General features: G+C 41.3%; 1 protein-coding gene across 1 annotated transcript in view; it reads left to right on the forward strand.

Moving 5' to 3' along the window:
- The first annotated feature begins 8,271 nt into the window (after window positions 1-8,271).
- Window positions 8,272-20,849, forward strand: part of LOC131249062 (PGR5-like protein 1B, chloroplastic) — a 59,428-nt gene continuing 46,850 nt past the window's right edge. Inside the window, exons 1-6 of the mRNA XM_058249627.1 lie at window positions 8,272-8,624; window positions 13,552-13,670; window positions 13,854-13,950; window positions 14,316-14,416; window positions 16,880-16,936; window positions 17,303-17,379. Coding sequence (XP_058105610.1) covers window positions 8,429-8,624; window positions 13,552-13,670; window positions 13,854-13,950; window positions 14,316-14,416; window positions 16,880-16,936; window positions 17,303-17,379 — 647 coding nt within the window. The 5' untranslated portion in view covers window positions 8,272-8,428. The remainder of the gene's footprint in view (window positions 8,625-13,551; window positions 13,671-13,853; window positions 13,951-14,315; window positions 14,417-16,879; window positions 16,937-17,302; window positions 17,380-20,849) is intronic.

Consider the following 20,849-nt stretch of genomic DNA (forward strand, 5'->3'; position numbering starts at 1 on the left):
ACCCCAACTTGACTCAACCTAGTGCCCAATCCGACCCAACCCATCGCCCAACCCAAACCCCAACCCGACTCAACCCATCAGCCAATCATATTGAAAAATAAAAATTTTAAAAAATATATGTTACTATATATATATAAATAAATAAAAAACTATAATTACCTACCTTTATGGTGGCTGAACGGGTTGAGCGGGCTTAAGACGAGTCGCCGAGTTGGGATTGGGTGCGGGTTGCAAGTCACTGAGTGGGCTGCGCGGGTTGAGAGAAAGAGAGACAGAGGGGGGGGGGAGAGTCTTGGGTGGGTGAAGATGGCGACCTGTGGGCTGCGGTGCGGCATGCAGGGTAGGGCTTATAGGGTAAGGGAAAGAAAGAGAGGGAATGGGAATAGGAAGGGTTTTTTGTTTAAACTTTTAAGTTTTAACTTTTTTTTTAAAAAAAAGTTATATATATTATTTAATATTAATATAATATATAATATATATAATATTAAAATTTAAAATATATTACTCGAGTTAAGTTGAGCTCGAGCTCAAGCTTCGAGTCGAGTTGTAACGCCCTGTCCCAAAAAGGGAATAGTGTCCTGTGGCGCTCACGTGCGAACTGACCCAGGACCAAATGAATCGATCGCACATGTGGGTCTAACATAGATTAATTAATTCCAAATTAAGCCATTGACATGAATAAATCAAATTGTGTCCGGGCCGAGCACGGGTCGTAGATCTAAATGGCTCCACTATACTTGGTGACTGTTCGTACGGGTCGTGTATCGCCCGAGGAAGGACAAAAAATCCCGAATCTTTACCAGGCCCTAGGTCTCGCTGGGCTTGTGGTCCCACGCGGATGCCAAGCCCAGAGGATGCCCAAAAATGGAAGAACCATGCTGTCCCACCGGCACTTGCTAGGTGACACTCGCCTTAGCCTTAGCCTTAAGTTTAAGATTTTAAATCAATGACCCTTTGTTGAAACAGAGAAATGAGGCATTTCAGCTATCGGATTTCTTCTAAATTTGCATCGAAGGCGGAAAACATTTCTCTGCGCCCATCCACAAAATCTTAACCCCGCTCAAAGAACGGTGACCATTGATCCCAAATTGGCCCTTTGCGGTAAAACCCCGCATCCTTTTGCCTTCAAACTTTGCACGGCCCTTCATCGGGTCATGGGGCACCCAGGCCAGGGAGGTATCAAGGCAGCCCCAACGGCCAGAAAGTGGGGCGGTGACCGTTGATCACAAATCGGAACCGTATGATAAAACCTCGCATCCGTTTGCCTTCAAATTTTGCACGACCCTTCATTGGGCCATGAGGCATCTACCCTACAATTTTGAGGGCCAAGGGATATCAGGGCGGCCCTAGTAGCCAAATGGGGGTCCCACAGGGCCATTTGAGGGGAAATAATATAATTCAAGGCCATTTGACCCAAATCCAGGAAATAAAACCCTTTAACTCTCTCTCTCACTCACTCCCACAAAAATTTCAGCAACAAGAAGAGAGGAGAGAATGAAGGAAGGGAGAGAAAGGTGGGCTCAAGGGAGGTAGAATCTTATAATCCCTCTTCCCTCTTCCTCAAGAAACCCCCTATTCACGTTTACAAGCACGATTTTCAAGCGATTAGGTAAGTAAACACTCATCTCCTTTAGAAACCTATTATGTTAAGGTAGGCCTTTCATGTATTATAACATGCAAGTACGTTTAACTCAGGATCTTTACAAATCGACCTGCTAGTTTGGCAACCCTAGGTCGATTCCGCAAGCTCTCAACGATCCATAGGTGTGGACCATTATCCTTAGGTAGCCAAGTACCAATTTTAGGCTAAATTTAATGATTTTGGATTTTAGATTAATGAACATACGAAATCTAAAGAAAGACCCTAATTAGGAATCTATATGATGAGTACACCCAACACGCATGAAATTATAAATGGATTGCTTGATCGTTATTCTCAAATTGTTTGGGCATGATTCGTGTTGTGTGTACATTTTTGCATCTAACATCTTTGCACATTCTTCTATGTTGTATACTTGATTGTAATTTTTCATACTATGGATAATGTGTGATCTTTGCTTCTTAGGTGGTTCAACACCACCCACACACACATCTAATTTATGTTATTAAGAGTAGTCACATTCATGTTAATATCCTAAAATCTTATGCTTGGATGTGTTGTATGTGTTATTCCTTCTACATTTGAAGAAAAACTCATAACTGCTTAGAATATTATTAAATATAGCCCACCCTCTGGGTTGGTCAGGAATCTGAATTTGTAAGGGTAGTCCTGTTAGTTGGGCTGTCCTGTGACTAGACTGACTGGTGCGGGTGGACGCGAATGGGCAACAATGGTGGGACCACATGGGTTGCTTCACTCGATGTCGTGCATTTTACGCTCGCCTGAACTAGGGCGATCTAGTCCATCGACTGACCAACCGTGTTTGTTTACTTTATTTACTCACACCTGTTTGGAACCTGGAACACCCCTTGCCCACTGACGCCTACTGATAACGGCTAGTAAATTGATCCATGGGCTCGTGAGCCGTGCTTGGTGGAATGAGACACTGTGTCTAAGCTGTCGGCCTACGCTGGGGTGACGAGCCTCCCCATAGTGGTCCGCAAGCGAACCCACTTTTTAGCACTCCTCACGTGCTTGCATTCGGGGGTGAGGAACCCGATGGGATCAAGGATCGTGGGACCCTGGCCTCGCACGTTGAGGGGTTACGGTCTCGTAAAAATGGATAAGGGCATTGATATCGTCGGGGTGCACTAGTTTCCTAAGTCTGCTAGATGAACGGACCTAGCTAAAAACTCAACCAACATGTTCACGATCGTATTACATTAGTTAGTTGGCGACTCGGCAATTCAGGTCGCAATGAGGGAGTGTTGGCCATGCGCGATCGTAAGACGAAGTCGCTTGAGGGAGTGTCGTTGGTGATGTCATGCATCATATCATAATCCATGTATATGCATTAACGAAAATTAGTTAGAGATTTGTGAATGTATGCTTTTCATTAAATTCATCATGGAATTGTTATTTGATGTAACTTATGGCTAATGACACCCATTGAGTTAGCTACTCATCCCACTCTGGGATGGTGTTTTAAAACACTAATTAGACATTCCATTAGATGCAGGTGATGCAGAGCCTGGCAAGCTGAGCGGGGCGTGCACAACGAGGAGGAGGAGCTCTCCTACTTTCAGCTTATATGGGCTGATGTACAGGAAGCCAAGAGCACTATTCTTTTTGGACATATTCTTTGAGACCTTTCATGGGATTAACTCATTATTCTTTTGGACACGTCACATATGTCTTTTGTCGGGTGACGCCTCATGCGACCCGTTGATATCTTTTGTAACCCGTATACCCTAGCCGCTCTCATTTTCAATAGATTAGTTGTGGATGCGGCTTATGCTCCATTCGATTCCATTTATGCTCTTTTAAATTGAATTATATGCAAAAATCACTACAATGAGGATATAAGTGACACTCGGGAAATTGGAAGTCAAGTATTGCTCGACCCCCAAATTTCAGGGTGTTACACGAGTCGAGTCGAAATGCAACATGCTCGAACTCGGCTCGAACTCAACTTGAGCTTTAGGAAATAAGCTTGACTCGCCCTGAGTCGGCCTTTCAAGCCGAGTCAATCCGAGCTGACTCAAGTCGAGTGAGCTTTTCGAGCTAGCTCGACTCGTGTACAACCCTTATACTAATAAAGACTTGGCTAATCATGCATACCATGACACTTGTTGGTAATGCTAGTGACATGACATACTACATCAGGATAGATATCATTACAATAATGATGGTGACGAGCCATATTACAACATGCTAGATATCGTGGATGATTACAGTTACGAGAAGTCTTGCGGCTACTGTTATTCCCAGGACATGCATCCACGTATCATGACTTCCATGCACTTAAATGACCATATTATAAACTGTTGTTTTGTTATGCCATTATTACTTGCGCTTTATTGGGTTAATAATACATGCAACTTAAGAAAAATGGTACTACTGAATTAATCACTCACTCCCACCTAGAAAGGTATTTTAAAATACCAACTAGACAATCTTGTTGACGTAAGTACCATAAAGACCAGTGCATTAGATGAGGCGTATGTGGACCTTGTTGATGAGGTTCCATACTTTCGGCACATACGAAGTGCCTCATTGCCTCTCCCTGTAGAGTTTTATGCATCGATGTTGTTATACACTTTTTGTACATTATGGGACATTATATATTGGAGTCCCTAATTGAGTTGACTATGTGGATTTATTAGATGTTTGTATGTTTTGGATATGATTATGTCTATACTTCCTTTTTGAGTTGTATACAATGCTAGTCTATCTTTTATGATTGTACTTGATACAATTGCGATTGCAAACGAGAAATCACGCTTTTTGCGAAGCAAAAGTGACGTTCGGACTGTCAGGGTTGAATTGTGCTCGACTCCCAAAATTCGAAGCGTTACACCCTCGTTACCCAACCGAGCATAAAGTATAACACAATATTACTTATCTTATCTTAGTTTATCATACTTTATGTGTAGTGTAATTAATTTATATATACTGTCATGTTCAATCAACTTTAACATAGTAGTATAATCCCGTCTGTCTGTATTATTATGTTAGACTAATTAGTTTAGGAGTAGTGTAATTTCTTTCCATCTATGCCGAGCGCTATATCAAAATAATAACTTTTTTTCTTTCTTTTTAGCAGTGTGATTTCCTTCACCTATGCTCAAGTCACTGGACCATAAAAGGCGTAGTTGCAAGACCTCGTCATCTAGGCCACATATGATGGATCGTTGATGATTATTTTTGTAAGTTTTTACTTTTTATTTACATCAATATAAATAAGTTCTCTCCACTCTCACATTGCAAATTGGATGATCTCTATTATCACGTTGAGAAAAAGTACTTTCGATTGAAAAACAAAAATAACTAAGTGGAAGGATAAACCTTTCCATTCGTAAATGACATAATTTTATTTACAGGTGGTTGAATAGATGGCCAAATTACTTTAATACTTGATTATAAATGACCACTCAATATCTCTGTCTATTTTGATGCTTGGAGTCAGCCATTCGGTTCGGATTATATTAAACTAGGCTTTGGCACGCCACAACACACAAGTGTTGGCAACAAAATTTTGAGCCGAACAGTATACCTTCCAAACCTGCATTTAGGTGGGAATAACACTATTATTACACAATGTTTACGTGTTTAAAAATACCATGGTATTTTGGCCATTCAGTCCCAATGTTTGGGATCAAATTCTTCATATGAAAAAACAATAATATGTTAAGTGAAATCTGCATTTAGTGGACCGTAAAATTATATTTAATAGACTGGATTTAAAATTGATATGGGTCCTGTATATGTATCACTTGTACGCACATGTAGTTTAAATGTCACATCTAAAAGTGTGCATAGATCAATAGCGTATATAATTTTACAATGTGGATAATAGACATGTGTAGATGCACGACTCACACAGATATAGTGGATTTCAAAATCCACCACAAATATCTCAAGGGAACACATTTAATTCCATCCCAGGTAATCCCAATCCTACCCATGGCCTCCAACCCGGATGAAATCTGCATGTAACAAATGCAATTGTATCCCACTAATCCCACTTAAGCCCACGTACCCAACGTGCCCACGTTTTCAATCTCAATCTCGTGTGCTGTGGCCCACCTAATTTTTGGATCTGCCTAATTTTTTTGACTCTGGAACTATTGCTGTCTCCCTAAACGCTAAACTAATGGACAGAGTGGATTTCTCACGGGCATCTCTATGGCCCACATTGCTTACGACCACGGGAACTTCATGTGGCCCGAGCATAGGGGTAGCGGATTGGTTGGTGTACCACACACCAGCTATATAGCTGCTGTAGGTACATGTTGGGAACGGATTGGCTACTCCCCCTGCCAACAGCCAATGGCTGGTGGTCAGTGCTGTGTGGGACCCACCATGATGTATGTGTTTCATCTACGCCGTCCATCGATTTTCCTAGTCCATTTTATGATATGATAGAAAAAATGAGGTATATCCCAATCTCAAATGGACCACATTACAGGAAGCGTGTATTGAATGAACGTCGACTATTTAAAAAGTTTTGGGGGCCATAAAAGTTTTGGATCAAGTTGATATTTGTTTTTTCCCTTCATCTGGGTCTGTATGACCTAATCAACAAATTGGATGTCAAATAAACAGTACAGTGGCCCTTCGGAGGATTTTAATGGTGGATATCCAATTACTATTGTTTTCCTGTGGTGTGGTCCACTTGAGTCTTATATCCCTCTAATTTTTGGTATCAAGAACTAAAATGATATGTAAAAATGGATGAACGGCATGGACGAAATACATACATCATGGTGAGGCCCACAGAGCACCGACCACCAGCCACAGGGCTGGTGGCAGGGGAGTAGCCAATTCGTTTCCGTACATGTCGTGGGAAGATGAACACTAACGTGAACGGATTGGCTACTCCCCCGCCACCAGCTCCGTGGCTGGTGGTCGGTGTTCTGTGGGCCTCACCATGATGTATGTGTTTTCTCCATTACGTTCATCCATTTTTAAAGATCATTCTAGGCCTCGATAACAAAAATGAGAGGAATATAAATCTCAGGTGGACCACACCACAGGAAAACAACATTGATTGGATATCCACCATTAAAATCGTCCTAAGGCCCACTGTACTGTTTATATGACATCCAATCGGTTGATTAGGTAATACATATCTAGATGAAGGGTAAAAACAAATATCAGTCCAAAACTTTTATAGCCCCCCAAAAAAATTTAATGGTCGAAATTCATTCCGCACTGTTTCCTGTAATGTGGTCCACTTGAGATTGGGATATAACTCATTGTTGGTCTAATATCATAAAATGATCTAGAAAATTAGATGGACAGCATGGATGAAACACAAACATCATGGTGGGGCCCACAGAGCACCGAACACCAGCCATTGGCTGGTGGCAGGGGGAGACGCCAATCCGTTTCCAACGCTGAGGCTCCTCGAGCTCCGAGATGCAAAAACGGTTCAAAGGAGATCAAAGTTACATGGGCCCCACAATGATGTATTAAATATATCCACACCGTTCATCCATTTTTAGAGATCATTTTAGATTACTATTCAAAAAACGAATCATATCCAAACATTAAATGGATCACACCACAAATAGCAGCGGAGATAATGATTTTCCCTGTTAAAAAATTCATAGGGCTCACAATAACGTTTATTTTCCATCCAATCTGTTCATAAGGTCACAGAGACCTAGACGAAGAAGAAAAGCAAATTTCATATTGATTCAAAACTTCTGTGACTCCCAAAAGGGTTTCAATGGTAGACCTTCAATCCCCCACAAAAGTAGTGTGGTCCACTCGATAGTTAGATCTGTATAAGTTTTCTTCTAGAGCATTAATAAGAGTTCGTTAAATGGATGGACGGTTTGGATATAGCACATACCTTATGATGAGACCCACAGAACTTGCTGATGTCAATACATCAGCTATATACCTTCTGTGTGGTACACCAGCCAATCCGCTACCGGGCACAGGCAAATCGCGTCAGAAACGGATTGCCTACTCCCCCGACACCCGCCAATGGCTGATGGTCGGTGCTCCGTGGGCCCTACCATGATGTATTTGTTTCATCCATGCCGTCCATCTATTTTTAGAGATAATTTTAATGTGTGAAACCAAAAATGAGTTAAATATCAATCTCAATTGGACCACATTACAGGAAACAATGTTGAATGAGGGTCGAATATTAAAAACATTTTGGGGGCCATAAAAGTTTTAGGATCACCCTGATTTTTATTTTTTCCCTTAATCTGGGCCTTTGTGATCTAATCAACAGATTGGATGTCAAATAAACAGTACAGTGGGCCTTAGGAGGATTTTAATGGTGGATATCCAATCAATATTTTTTTTAATGTGGTGTGATCCACCTGAGATTTATATCACTCTGATTTTTGGGATCAAGCCTAAAATGATCTGTAAAAAATGGATGAACGGAATGGATGAAACACATACATCATGGTGGGGCCCACGGAGCACTGACCACCAGCCATTGGCTGGTGTCAGGGGGAGTAGCCAATCCGTTTCCCCCTCGGATCGTCCACGTGCCAGCTACGTTATATTCGCCACCAACGTCCCATCTCCATACAGCGCGATTAATCAGCTCCAGCCTCGTACAGTACAGACGGCAGATAGGGGCCATCTCGAGCGTACCACAGCCGTACCTTTCTACCCAAGCGGACAAGATGTTTTCGCTTTCCCTCCACACGTTTCTCCCTCCCTTATCTTCCTCGCTTCCTCTCCCTCCCTCGATGATGCACCAGCCACTACCTTACTACCGACTCGTACCAGACCCAAACGCAGCTACCCAAAGCTCTCTTCCTCAACCGCTCCTTACTCCCACCAACGAAAATGGTAGCAGAATTAGGGCTTTCACTCCCTCCATCTATCACTCTCCGTACGCGCTCTCTCTCTCCATCCTCTCTATCCAAACCCTCCATCTCTTCCTCCTCTTCTCCTATCAGACCCCCCATCCGTCGTGTCAGCCACTGCTTCTCGGTCCGTCGTAGGCTCTCTCTACTCCCTCAAAAGGCCGCTGAACAACAAGGTCAGTACTCAGGTTGTCATACGCCCGTCATAACGGGAACTGTCGTAGAAACGCCTCTCATATAACGGCTGTTAGAGAGAGGACATTTTGTTCTTGCTACTGTACTTCGCGGCGTATTGTTGCAGGATCACGTTAGAGTTGGATCTCGGGTCGTGTTCCATGATCCAAGCCGTTAATCAGATGGGGTATATAGCTGATGATTGTTGCTTAGGGAATCTTCAAGATTGGAATATGCTAAGCTTTCGATCATGGCCCACAAACACCGATCGAGGAGACGGTCCATATTCCATTTAAAAGAGTTAAGTGATCAAATGGTTGAAATATTTGAATATGAGATTATTATTATTATTATTATTATTTTTGGGTATCCGAATCCACTATGAGGCCCATCATATAAACGGTTTGGATCATTGAAATGCACCCCCAATCCAACGGCTATATTCCTATTTACTGCAGTAGTCATAGCACTCTTCTTCCATCCTTCCGTTCAGATAGGGCCTAGGGGTAATTTTGGAATAGTTGCCTCTGGAGGAGTGTGATACTCCGTACGCATGCGCACATAAATTATACACATGGTATATAAGAATCTTGAAAGAAACCCTTCAAAAATTAGGGCCCACGTGGATGTGCATATCGCAAAAAAATTCATTGGATGTGATCCTACATATTGATTGGTCAAGATCAAATGGACGGTTAAGTTGAAATAGTCTACGGTCCAAATTCAATCAACAGATGTCCTTAATCAGAGATCAGAATCATCTAATGAGTATTGGATCTGATTTGAGCACTATGCCCCATCTTGACCGGTCCCACTATTTGGGTGGTTTAATTGAGGTAAATGTATGCCGTGCTTACTTACAATTTCTATGTGCATGTGTATGGAGCATCATACTCTTGACATAGTACCAAATAATTCTACTAAATATAATGGCATTATGTTATCGGAGCTACGATCCAGTATGGTTCTTTTTTTAATCGAAAATCCAGTATGAATTCTTATTACCACAAATTCCTATCAATGTGGGGTCACGTGGGTCCACCTATGGTCGACTAGTGTTTTAAATAGTGGTAGCGTGTTGCTTAGCGTTCAGCCCTTTGTAGCATCATCTATTTTTTAATTTAAAAAATATGATAAATTGTAAAAAAAAATGCTTAAAACATGATTCATTTTTTAAGTATCAGCATGTTCAAATAAGTTATTAATTATCATTTATCAAAAGCCAATCCATATATATAAAACCAAATCAAATCATTATCACATTAATAGCTTTCTAGGCAAACCACTTTAATTAATAATGTCTAATTGAAACCAAAAGTCACAAGTATGAGAATAAATTAATATCCACAAGTTGAGAGTATTAAGTAAGTATGCAATACAATTATCATTTATAAAAATAAAAACGTAGCTTACGCTACATATGCCATGAGTACGTTACGACGCCACATACACTATCCGTATGCTACATGCGTTATGCATACGCTACAATCCCTATGGAGTATGCCATAGGGCATTTGCGCTATTTGCTAACGCTTATGCTACAGGGGATTTATGCTATTTTCTAACTCTATGTAGTGTCGTAGCTTCGCTATGGGCGCTATTCAAAACACTAATCAACAAAGGCCGTTGGATAGGAGGAATCCACCATGGATTGCTTGTGAATCAGAAATAGCCATGGTTGGAGAATCATAGTCATGAGTACCCACAAGATGGTTGACAGGAGGAAGAAACAGTCTTCCATTTTGGAGGTCACTAATTATTATAATGGTTGTCATCTGGTCAATGTTCCACAAAAAAAAAAAAGATAATCCGATCAAGGCGATATTGGGCCATGTGTGATTCATAGTGGACCCTCCCATGACTAGTCTCGGCATATAAATTTGCACTGTAATAAGTTATAGAGAATTTGTACTAGATCACGGCCTTATGTTATGTTACACAACGATGTTCTTCATTAAAAGAAGCCGTTACTTGCACATTGGCCTGATGCTTCCTATTTTTCAACTTCCCTGTTTTTTGGTTCAGACCAACATGATTGCATAGCAGTAATTGTATGGTCACAACACTTTCCTAAACCTTGTTAAGTATCTCGGCATCCCCCAAGGTTTAAAATTCCCAAGAATGTCCATTAATGACACACTTTTTTGCAAGGGAGGGCCCATTTTGTACACCAACAAAAGATTTTACCTTGTTTCAAAAGATGCATTTGTATGGCGATAAAATGGTAGATGGGGGAATTTGGCATAGGATTTTCCCCTTCACATTAAAAGGTCCACAAGTCCAACCCTATTTGAAATAGATTGTCCAGTAAGCGAGACCACCTTGTTGACTAGAGCTAGGTATCGAGTCAAGTCGGACCGAGTTAGGGCTGACCCGACCCGATCCGGTTTTGAAATAGACTTGACCTGAACTCGACCCGACTCGGTACCGAGTCCGGCATGCCTGACCTGATCTGAGTCTGGGTCTGGCCTAGTGACGCAGGGGAGGACGTGAGGTCGAGCACCGTCTTCCTCAAGAGGATAACTATTCCGAATCCACGGAACTTCTCTGGACTCCTCACAGAGACTTCTCGAATCCACGAGGAAAGAAAGCAGAAAATAGAAATAAATTCTAATAAATTCGAAATTGATTGATGAATTAATAAAAACGAGTTCACAACCCTTTAAATAGGGATACCAACCAATAAGAAAGAAATCATAAGCAAACTAAAACTAAAACTCCTAGAAATTCGCAACTTACTATAAATAGTAAATTTACTTTTTATAGTAAGTTTCGTATGTGGCTTAACCACGTTATTCTCCTAATTATTCTAAGCACTTTTCATGTTGGACACAACTCCTAAAGCCCAACGAATGAAGAGTTATAATCAAACTAAAACTTACTATTTATAGTAAAAACGGAACTAAACATGGAATTTCACCGTCAATAGGATGGAATCTCGCAAATTCGACGTGGGCAACCCGGCATAGCCGGGTTGGTTGGCTAAAGTAGCTCGTCCTACCCCAAAATCATATATGGTACGTCGAGTAACTCATTCCGGTTTGCGAGATATGCTTGTTTTATGGTTTTGACGGTTTGATGATTTCTGTCTCTGATCGGGCCTTCTCTTATTCATCTTGGACATGAAAGTGTTTGCGGCCCGCTCTACATCAGTCTCCTCCACTTCAAAAGAACTCGTCCTCGAGTTCTCGCATTGCTTCGGTTCATGATACTCGGTCTGGTGCGCAGTAAAGATACCCGGATCAAAAGTTACGATCAATTTATAGTCCACCTTCCTTTGGTCCAACCATGCTAGGAATGTATCTATGACACGTCCTACATCACCTAGACTAACCTGGACCGAGTTTGACCCAGTCACAGGGATCGAGTTAGGTTGAGTCAGCACCAAGTTGGGTCGGGTGCGGCAGGTAGGTTAGATTAGATTTAGATTTTTTCTCTCTCACCCCCCAAAAACAAAAAAAAACCTGAGTCGATTCGAGTTTTGAATCGAGTTGAGTCAGTACCGAGTCGGATTTCGGGTCGAGTTGAGTTACTGGATGACCCGAACTCGACTCGGTTTGAGTTCGGATTGGGTGAAGTATACTCGGTTTAGATCGACTCACCCACTCGGATCGGATCGAGTTGGGTTTGAACAAGTTGAGTCTGCCGAGTCGAGTTGTCCCGTGCCCAACTCTATTGCTGACTTTAGGCTATGCAATATTGAATTGGTTGGCACCATTGTTTGAAGACTACGTCTTGGACGAGTCGACTCAGATTGGTGGTATCCAATCTGCTTTGATGCACGAGTCTCCCCACTGAGTCACCCCCAACTTGGGCAAGTTGCAACTCGACTCTAGGCCAAATGAGTCGATGAATCACCGAATCTTTTAACCATGGTTGACACCGATTAGTTCAATAGAGTGGAGATGACCAAATTGCAATTACCTCTAGTAGCATTTGTAGTGAAGTGCCCTTGAATTGGAAATATATTTCTTTCAAGTCTAACTTGAGAATAAATTGATTGCAATTCGGAACCCAGTCTCTCGACATGAATACTAAGTAAGATGATTACAGTTTGGTCATTTGGGGTGTGTTTGGGTGCTTAGTTGAACTGAATTTCGATTTATTCATTGGGTGGTGTCAATTAAATTTTCTGAAAGGAAAAAAAAAGAGGGTCGTGTCAATTATTCACAATGACAATGAAACCCCTAATTGTGATTCCGTGCATTTCATGTTGAACTTGGAATGATAGTACTTTCAATTTGGGGGGGCTAGCTTCTTATTATGAACAGAGTGGGTTTAGCCCCACGTTGGTTATTTACTTGTTTCTATTGAATGGAATTGTTGAAATTCAATTCAGTTGGGCATCAAAATGCTTCCTCAACTAGGTTTTTTTTTTTCTTTCACAATTTGATTTAATATTTGTGTCCATAGCCAGCTTAAGTTGACAATTGCCATTTGTTTTTGCCGTGCAAGACATATTCTGATGCATTAGACTCTATGATTCCTCGCTTCAGAAATGTTTTCTTTTCCTTCGGTGAATGGTGTGATAGAAGGCCTGTCTACATTTTATTGTAGCGCAATAGCATACAGTGTTAAAATTGTGGTTTTAGTGACTGACTTGGTACCGAGTCCTAACCATGTCTCTGGATGAGTTGCACGGAGTTGGTCCAAAACTTTAATATTTCATGATTCCAGTATGAAGTTTAATGTTGACAATTCACACTGTGATACTCATTCGATATGGACATGTCACGGAGGAACTTTGCTGAGTTGAAACGAGTTCCAAGAGACTTGTCCAATTTGGGCCACACCCTACCTCTCTTTTGAATCAGGCCCCCAATTTGTTTTGTCTAGGACATTGGCGAGTCAACTTGGTATGAAGACAATTTTTAGATCATGAAGATATAGAAGCATGATGGTCGAATGACTTGTCGAGTTCTTATTCAGGCCAGGTCACAGAAGACGAGGTTGTTGACGGCAGAATCTTGCAATATTGCAGCTTAGATAAGAAGGAACAGAAGAAGTCAATAGGAGAGATGGAGCAGGAGTTTCTTCAAGCACTACAGGTATTATATCCGATTCTCTTCACTTTTCTAAGTTTATATTTGACTATGAACGCAACAGGGACCACCCCCCCCCCCCCCCCCCTTTTCCCAGTAACAAGAGACTCTGTTTTCTGGTGCTTGAAATGCTTGTATTTGACTACAGCGTCCGAAGTTAGTGCTGATCATTTGTTTTTTGTACCCCAGTCATTCTATTATGATGGGAAAGCAATCATGTCTAATGAGGAATTTGATAATCTCAAGGAAGAACTGATGTGGGAAGGAAGCAGTGTTGTCATGCTAAGTACGGATTGTCTCTTACCGTTATACAGTATCCTAGGGTATGTTTGGATGTCCCATGCACATGGTGTGGGATGCTTTTCTGGCCAAATCCACTGTTGATGTGGTTCAGGTGGGAGCTGAAATACGTATAATCTGGATTTCGGGTGGAGAAAGGCAGAAACAAAACCTTGCATATTGTGGTTTCAGTTTCCGAGCTGCCCATGGTTCATTGCAAATTGCCATTCCACCTGCGATTCAGTGGTACATCCAAACAGGCTGTTAATATTTACTTTAAAGTTGAATCCTTCAATGGCTCATATGGAATTTTGCTTTTGCATGGTTTATAATTGCTCCAAGTTGAAAATTTTCATGATTGCTCATGACCAGGTTCAGAAGAACAAAAGTTTCTGGAAGCTTCGATGGCTTACGCATCTGGAAATCCAATCTTGACGGATGCCGAATTTGACCAGTTGAAGCTGAGACTAAAGGTTTGCACCCATCACTCTCTCTTTCCTGATAGCAACTAGGATATGCTAGTGGTGTGGCACATTCAATGCATGTAGAGAGAGGAAGTGGTTTGCAACACGTGGAGAGAGGATTAGAGGAGATATTGCAAGAGGGGAGTTATCTCATACTCTAGTAGAGTTTGACACCTTGTAAGATATGTTGGGACATCAGCCATTGGATCCAGGTCGAGCCCTTTTTCAATGACCAAAACCATCTATATGATGGTCCTAATTGTGGGTGGGGGAATACCCAAAATAGCTCTCACATCAAAGTATTTCTACCCTTTGATTATTGAAAGGTTATGAAGATTGTCCAAATTCAAAGGAAAAGAGTCAAATGATGAAAGGGGATAAAATATCCCAATAAAAAAGATTTAATGTTTTGCAAATACTCCACCTAATGTGAGACCCGTCTTTTTAAATGATTTGGACCATTGGACATATTCTAGCAATCCTCGCTTTGGTTTAGGTGTGGTCAACATGTAGGAAAGGTGTACGGGCTGGTCACATCAACCTTTTAAAATGACAAAAATACCCTTATGGAGAGGCTAAAATGTACACATTGATAGGGCTAATCAGGTAAATTCTCAACCATTGGTTGCTAAGCAGCCAGACACCTGCAAATTGCCTGAATGCATGTATCTTTGTTCCAAATCCTTTTTCAAGTCCTTTGAAAATCCAAAGTTTAGGATTCTCCAAAAACTAATGGTGTGGAAAAAAAAAAAAAAGGCCCCTAGCTACTTGCTTACATTCAATATAGATTAAGGAAAGAAAAAACAAACACAATTGAAAAAAAGAACTTGCCAATCAAACTAAACTAGGCAAATAACTGTTAGATAAAAGAGAGGGGGAAAAGTTCTCAATGAATTGAAGTCCATTCCAACATTAGTTAGTGATCCAGCATCTGTGGTTTCCCAATTTATTCCATTGAGCCGTAGCAAATACCCTAGGGCAATACTTGTACTTGTATATATAATCCATGTTGAGCTGTGTTAGTGCTATCTCTTATGGGGAAGCCAGCTAAAAACATGTCCAATCTGAATCTCATGTGCTTTGATTTCTAATGGTGAGAGAACCAAAACATACTAATTTGAGTCATGTAGCTAGATGACTCAATCTTTCGTGATTGGGTCCATCCAACTCTTATTTTATGCATTTTCTTATCTACAATCATCAAGGTTTTTTTTTTTTTTTCCTTCCATCGATGTGCCTTCTTTTCATCAAGGTTTGTTTCTCCAATCAGAGCCATGAGACCATGAGAGTAGGTTATAAACCTAAAGTATTCTAAGTGGATGATTTTAATCTCTGATTCATGAAAAATCATTCACAAAATTTGAACCTTTGACTATTTTCATGCTGACCATGTATTAGATATCGACAAATCATCAAGTAAAGGTATCATTTCAGTATAACTGTTGATATATATACCTTCTAAGCTGGGACTCATTATCTGCGTGGTTTAGTTTGAGTTGCACATACGCTACATGTGAGATTTCTGAGTGCGTGCCTATCATCCATTACACTCGGCTAGAGTATCAAAGTTTTTCTCTTGATGCATTCAGTCCTGTTCTTGAGGCCATCCACCATATAAATGAAAATATAACTAGCAACTGGATGCATTGGCATGACATTAACCCAGAAGCCAGCCAAGAAATGATCAACCTGTAATTGTTGTCAAGGTATTCCATAACGGTAATGGACGGCCACCACTGTTACCGTCACGATATGGGCTGTAATGGCCATTACAGTCTTTTTTTTTTTGGGAAAAAACCTGTTTCAGCCTCGTAACGGACCTTTATGGGGCATGTTTTCCATAATGGCCCCATAATGCGTAATGGTTACCACCGTTATGGTTACGTAACGGCCTTTCTGCAACCATGTTTGAATACCTTGATTGTTGTAGGACTTCTACAACCCGTAGTGCCAACTCTGATAACTAAATTTCTGTCTGTTTAAAACTCACTACCCTTCACCTTTAGAATCTTAAGTTATCATCTTCGTATTTAATCATTATACTAATGGTAGGAAAAAAGCAGGTTTGTTTGTGCTGTCTGAGAACTTAATGCTTCCAGAGAAAACTTAACTGTACCTAATTGATTTGGATAATTTATTTCTTATCGGGCTTCTGCTTATGTATCAAATCTGCACTTGTTTTCTTAAATATGGAGATGTTTTCATGTGGAAGCTTAGTACCTTCCATAAAAAAATAGAAAATAAGAAACCTTACTTCAATGCACCTTGATGCTGGCTATTTGTGCATGTTCCTTTAATTTGAATAGTCCTTAATTTTTGTTATTATTGATTGGTCAGTTCTGAGTCATAGGTCTATATATTCTGTCAACCTCAATTATTACAGCTACATATTCTACACTCTAAAATTTCGCATTCTGAATTGTGTTTTTGGCCTATGTATTATTATTTTCACTCCTGGTTGTCATCTTCTAGCAAGAAGGGAGTGACATTGTACAAGAAGGTCCACGATGCAGTCTCCGCAGTAAAAAGGTATTTCTTGTCTTTGTTTTTTACAGACCAATTACTTTTTTTTTTGGAGTGATAATGTAATGTGTTAGAGTATTCTTTTACAACCTGTTGCATCTTTTGTTGAGAAATCTCATGGTTGTATGATAACACTAGTCCAATGTTATGTAGGCTTGTGTATTGTATGAGATGGACAATCTTAAAGAAGTTGGTAACATCGTGTTTCGAAAATTCGTTGCACTATGATCATATCATATGGATGTAAAATTGGACATCGGTGTTCATATTTGAGACTTATTTTTAGCGGAGTCAGCTGGTGTTGTGGATACCTGTGCGTGAATTGCAGATGGCTCCAAATTAATCATTGGTCCTTTGCTTTTCTTTGTACAGGTTTACAGTGACTTGACTGTTGACTATTTCAAGATGTTCCTGTTAAATGTGCCGGCTGCCGTTGTAGCGCTTACATTGTGAGTAAAATTGTTATTTCTGCATGTATAAGTAGACAATCTTCATCCACCTGAGCAAGCATTTAAGAGGAAGTTTCTGTTCCATTTGTTATTGTTATTTGTAGTTAGGTATTGCTACTTTGAGATGCTAGTGTTTGCTTGCACACACGTGTGTGTGTGTGTGTGTGCGCGCGCGTGCGTGTGCGTGCGTGCACGTGCATATTAGGTCTCAAGTCCAACTGGTTGGACCCCAAAGTACGGTCCAATCAGCGGATAACATCAAGCCTATTTAGTGCATGTGGCATCCAAACCTTCCAATAGGCTGGTCCCACCATGAGGATCATCTAATGCAGAAATCATCCCTATCTACTTATCAGGTGGGCCACACCATATAAAACAATTTATAATCATTAATAAATAGCAAAAAAGAAAAAAAGAAAAGAAGTGAGGTGCACTCGATGAGTAGGATTTTATTTTTATTTTTTTACAAGGTGATCCTGATGATAAGGGCAACGTATTGGACAGGTTGGATGTCACACACACATTAAAGATTGGAAGTTATTGGCTGGGTGGACCATAACTTATAGCCCAACCAGTTGGACTTGAGAGCTCACATGCACTAGCTAGCTAGAGATGCTCGTATGTGCGTGCGCATGTGTTTTTGTATGTTTGTGTTTGTCTCTCTGTGTGTAATTAAGTATTGCTACTTTGAGATGCGTATGTTTTTGTATGTCTGTGTTGGTCTGTGTGTCCATGTCCGCATGTAATTAGGTATTGCTACTTTGAGATTTCCGTGTGTAATTAGGTATTGCTGCTGTGTCACTTTTTAAATGCCTTCAGTCAGTTCGCTTGAGACTAGATAAGATACGGAGGGACTTTCTTGGGAACAAGAATGCAGATGGTTCCAAATTTCACCTTCTCAGTTGGGAGGAGGTGTGTAAGCCCATTTCTCAAGGTGGTGTTGGTTTGCTGGACCTTCACACAATGAATCTTGCTCTCTTGGGTAAATGGCTTTGGCGGTTTGGAACGGAACAATGTGGTTTTTGTCGGGAGATCATAGCGACTAAGTATGGTCTTCAGGAAGAGGGTGGGAAACCAAGAAGTCCTCAACGTATAGAGCTTCTCATGTTTGGAAAGCAGTGATGCATATTGGAGAGGAATTTTATAAAGGAATCTCATTCGGCTTGGGAAATGGTTCTAATATAAGGTTTTGGAAGGATCCATAGTGTGGGGAATCTCCTCTTCATCTTGATTTTCTGAACTTATCGTGGGTGGTGCTGGCTGTCGGCCTGCGTATGGTGGATTTCTATTCTTGGGTGGGGTCCCAAGTTTGCCAGGACCCTAAATGTAGAAGGAACTTGATGGATGTTGAGGCGGAGGAGCTCGGTGATCTTTTGGGTCTGATATAGTTAGTTTTCCCTTTGGATGAGGCGGATGCCTGGGTTTGGAAAGTGCAATCTTCGGGTGTCTTTTTAGTCAAATCATTTTATAATCTTGTTCGCCCCCTTGAAATCCCATCCCAAGAAAGTTACGTTTGATCACTTTTGGTCTTATGGGGTGCCATCTAAAGTGGCAGCCTTCACGTGGCTAGTGGGTAGGTGGACAGTGCTAATGATAGACCATCTTAAAAAAAGATCCGTGGTCATTCCGATTGTGTTGTTTGTGTTGCCACGATGACGAAACTATTGATATCTTTTCATCTTTTGCTCCTTCTCTAGTAAGGTTTGGGATTGCATTGTCTTACTTGGAGGTGCAGTGGGTCATGCCATCCTTAGTTAGAAATCTCTTCTGGGCATGGCACGGAGGCCATGATGGAAAGGTTGGAAGGGAGAGATGGCTGATGATGCTGTTGGCAGTAGAGGTGGGCATTGAGTCGAGTCGGAACGGATCGAGTCCAACTCGACTTGATCTGATTTTTCAAGAACCTGACTCGAACTCGATCTGATCCGGGACCGAATCTAGCAGGGCTGACTCGATCTGATTCGAATCCTTGTTGGCCTGACCCGAATCGAGTCTGACTCAGTTTGGGAAACCGAATGGAGTTGGATCGAGTTGAGTCTAGGGAGAGAGAGGGAGAGAAAGGAGGAGAGAAAGAAGGACATGTGGGAAACCGGGAGAGAAAGAAGGAGAGAAAGGAGGAGAGAAAGAAGGAGAGGAGGGAAATCGGGAGAGAAAGAGGGAGAGAAAGGAGGAGAGATGGGTGGGTGCGGCGCCTCCTTCGGGTAGAGAAAGAGGGGTTAGGGTTCGTTCGGTTCGGGATGGGTAGAGAGATGGGTAGTAAAAAGTAAAAAAATATATGTAAAAAACTTATATATAGGACCCGACCGGATCGGGTCGGATCGGTTTGGATCGGATCCATTCGGATCGGATTTCGAATCGGATCGGTCCGGATTGACCACGATCCAAACTCGATTTGATGTACGATCGAATTTGAGTGGTCCTACTCGATCCGCACTGATCTAGGCCTTTGGTTCGGTTCAGATCGGGTCGGATTCTGCCCAACTCTTGCTGGTAGTGTGGTGGGCTTTATGGGGGCGAAAGATATTGAAGATTCTTCTGGAACAATTCTAAGTCTCTAGGCGTAATTGTTGATTCCATCTTGGATTGGGCTATTTATTGTGTTAAGTGTTAATTCGTTGGGTGCTTGTTGGTTGGTCTCTCTTTTTTTCTCCCCTTGTGTTCTTTTCCTACATTACTTCGACTACAAGCCTTTGATAATATTTCCGTCAACCTTCAAACACACACACACACACACACACACACGTGTGTGTGTTTGAGAGGGAGGGATGTTTGCGCACGCGCGCGCGCGCGTGTGTATATATATATATATATATGTTAAGCCCCTATCATACAAGCGACCGAGAAAGAAAGGCTCTGTGTTCTCCAAGTGGTTGATCTTAGTGTTCTAGCCATTGCTTCATTTCATATAGCAATAATGCTTTCTCTTTCTTAGCACTAAACAAGCCTCTCCAGACCATACAAATGCGCGGGTTTTGAGATTGAACAACCATCGGCGTGAAGTCTACGGAATGTCGACTTCACAGCGACAACTCGTCTCGTAAAGTAAATGCCAAATTCGAAGTTCCTATCCAAATCAAATAACTTCTAAGGAATGCGCTCGACTCCAATCAGGCAGAGGGGAACGAGAGAAGGGTATTGCCATCCCCTACCATAAATAGAGAAATGTCTGAGATAACAAGGCGGGATTGAACTCGTATGGTGCCCTCCCTTTTCCAGTGAGTCAGACTCCATAGAGAGATTGATAGATAGACATACCTTTGAAGTGCAACCTCTCAATCCTGATCATTCCTTGGCCCGTTTGTTTCCCCGACTCTCGTTCCTGAGGGGATAGAGCTCGAAGAATGGGCTATATTGATGTAAGACGATTGAAACTAACCTAGGATGCAAGATGTGAGATCAATAACGCATTAATTTTAGCATTCAACATGTAAAACCAAACATATTAATAGATTCAAAAAATTCAGATTTGT

The sequence above is a fragment of the Magnolia sinica genome, chromosome 6, assembly GCF_029962835.1.
Source record: "Magnolia sinica isolate HGM2019 chromosome 6, MsV1, whole genome shotgun sequence".
NCBI lineage: Eukaryota > Viridiplantae > Streptophyta > Magnoliopsida > Magnoliales > Magnoliaceae > Magnolia > Magnolia sinica.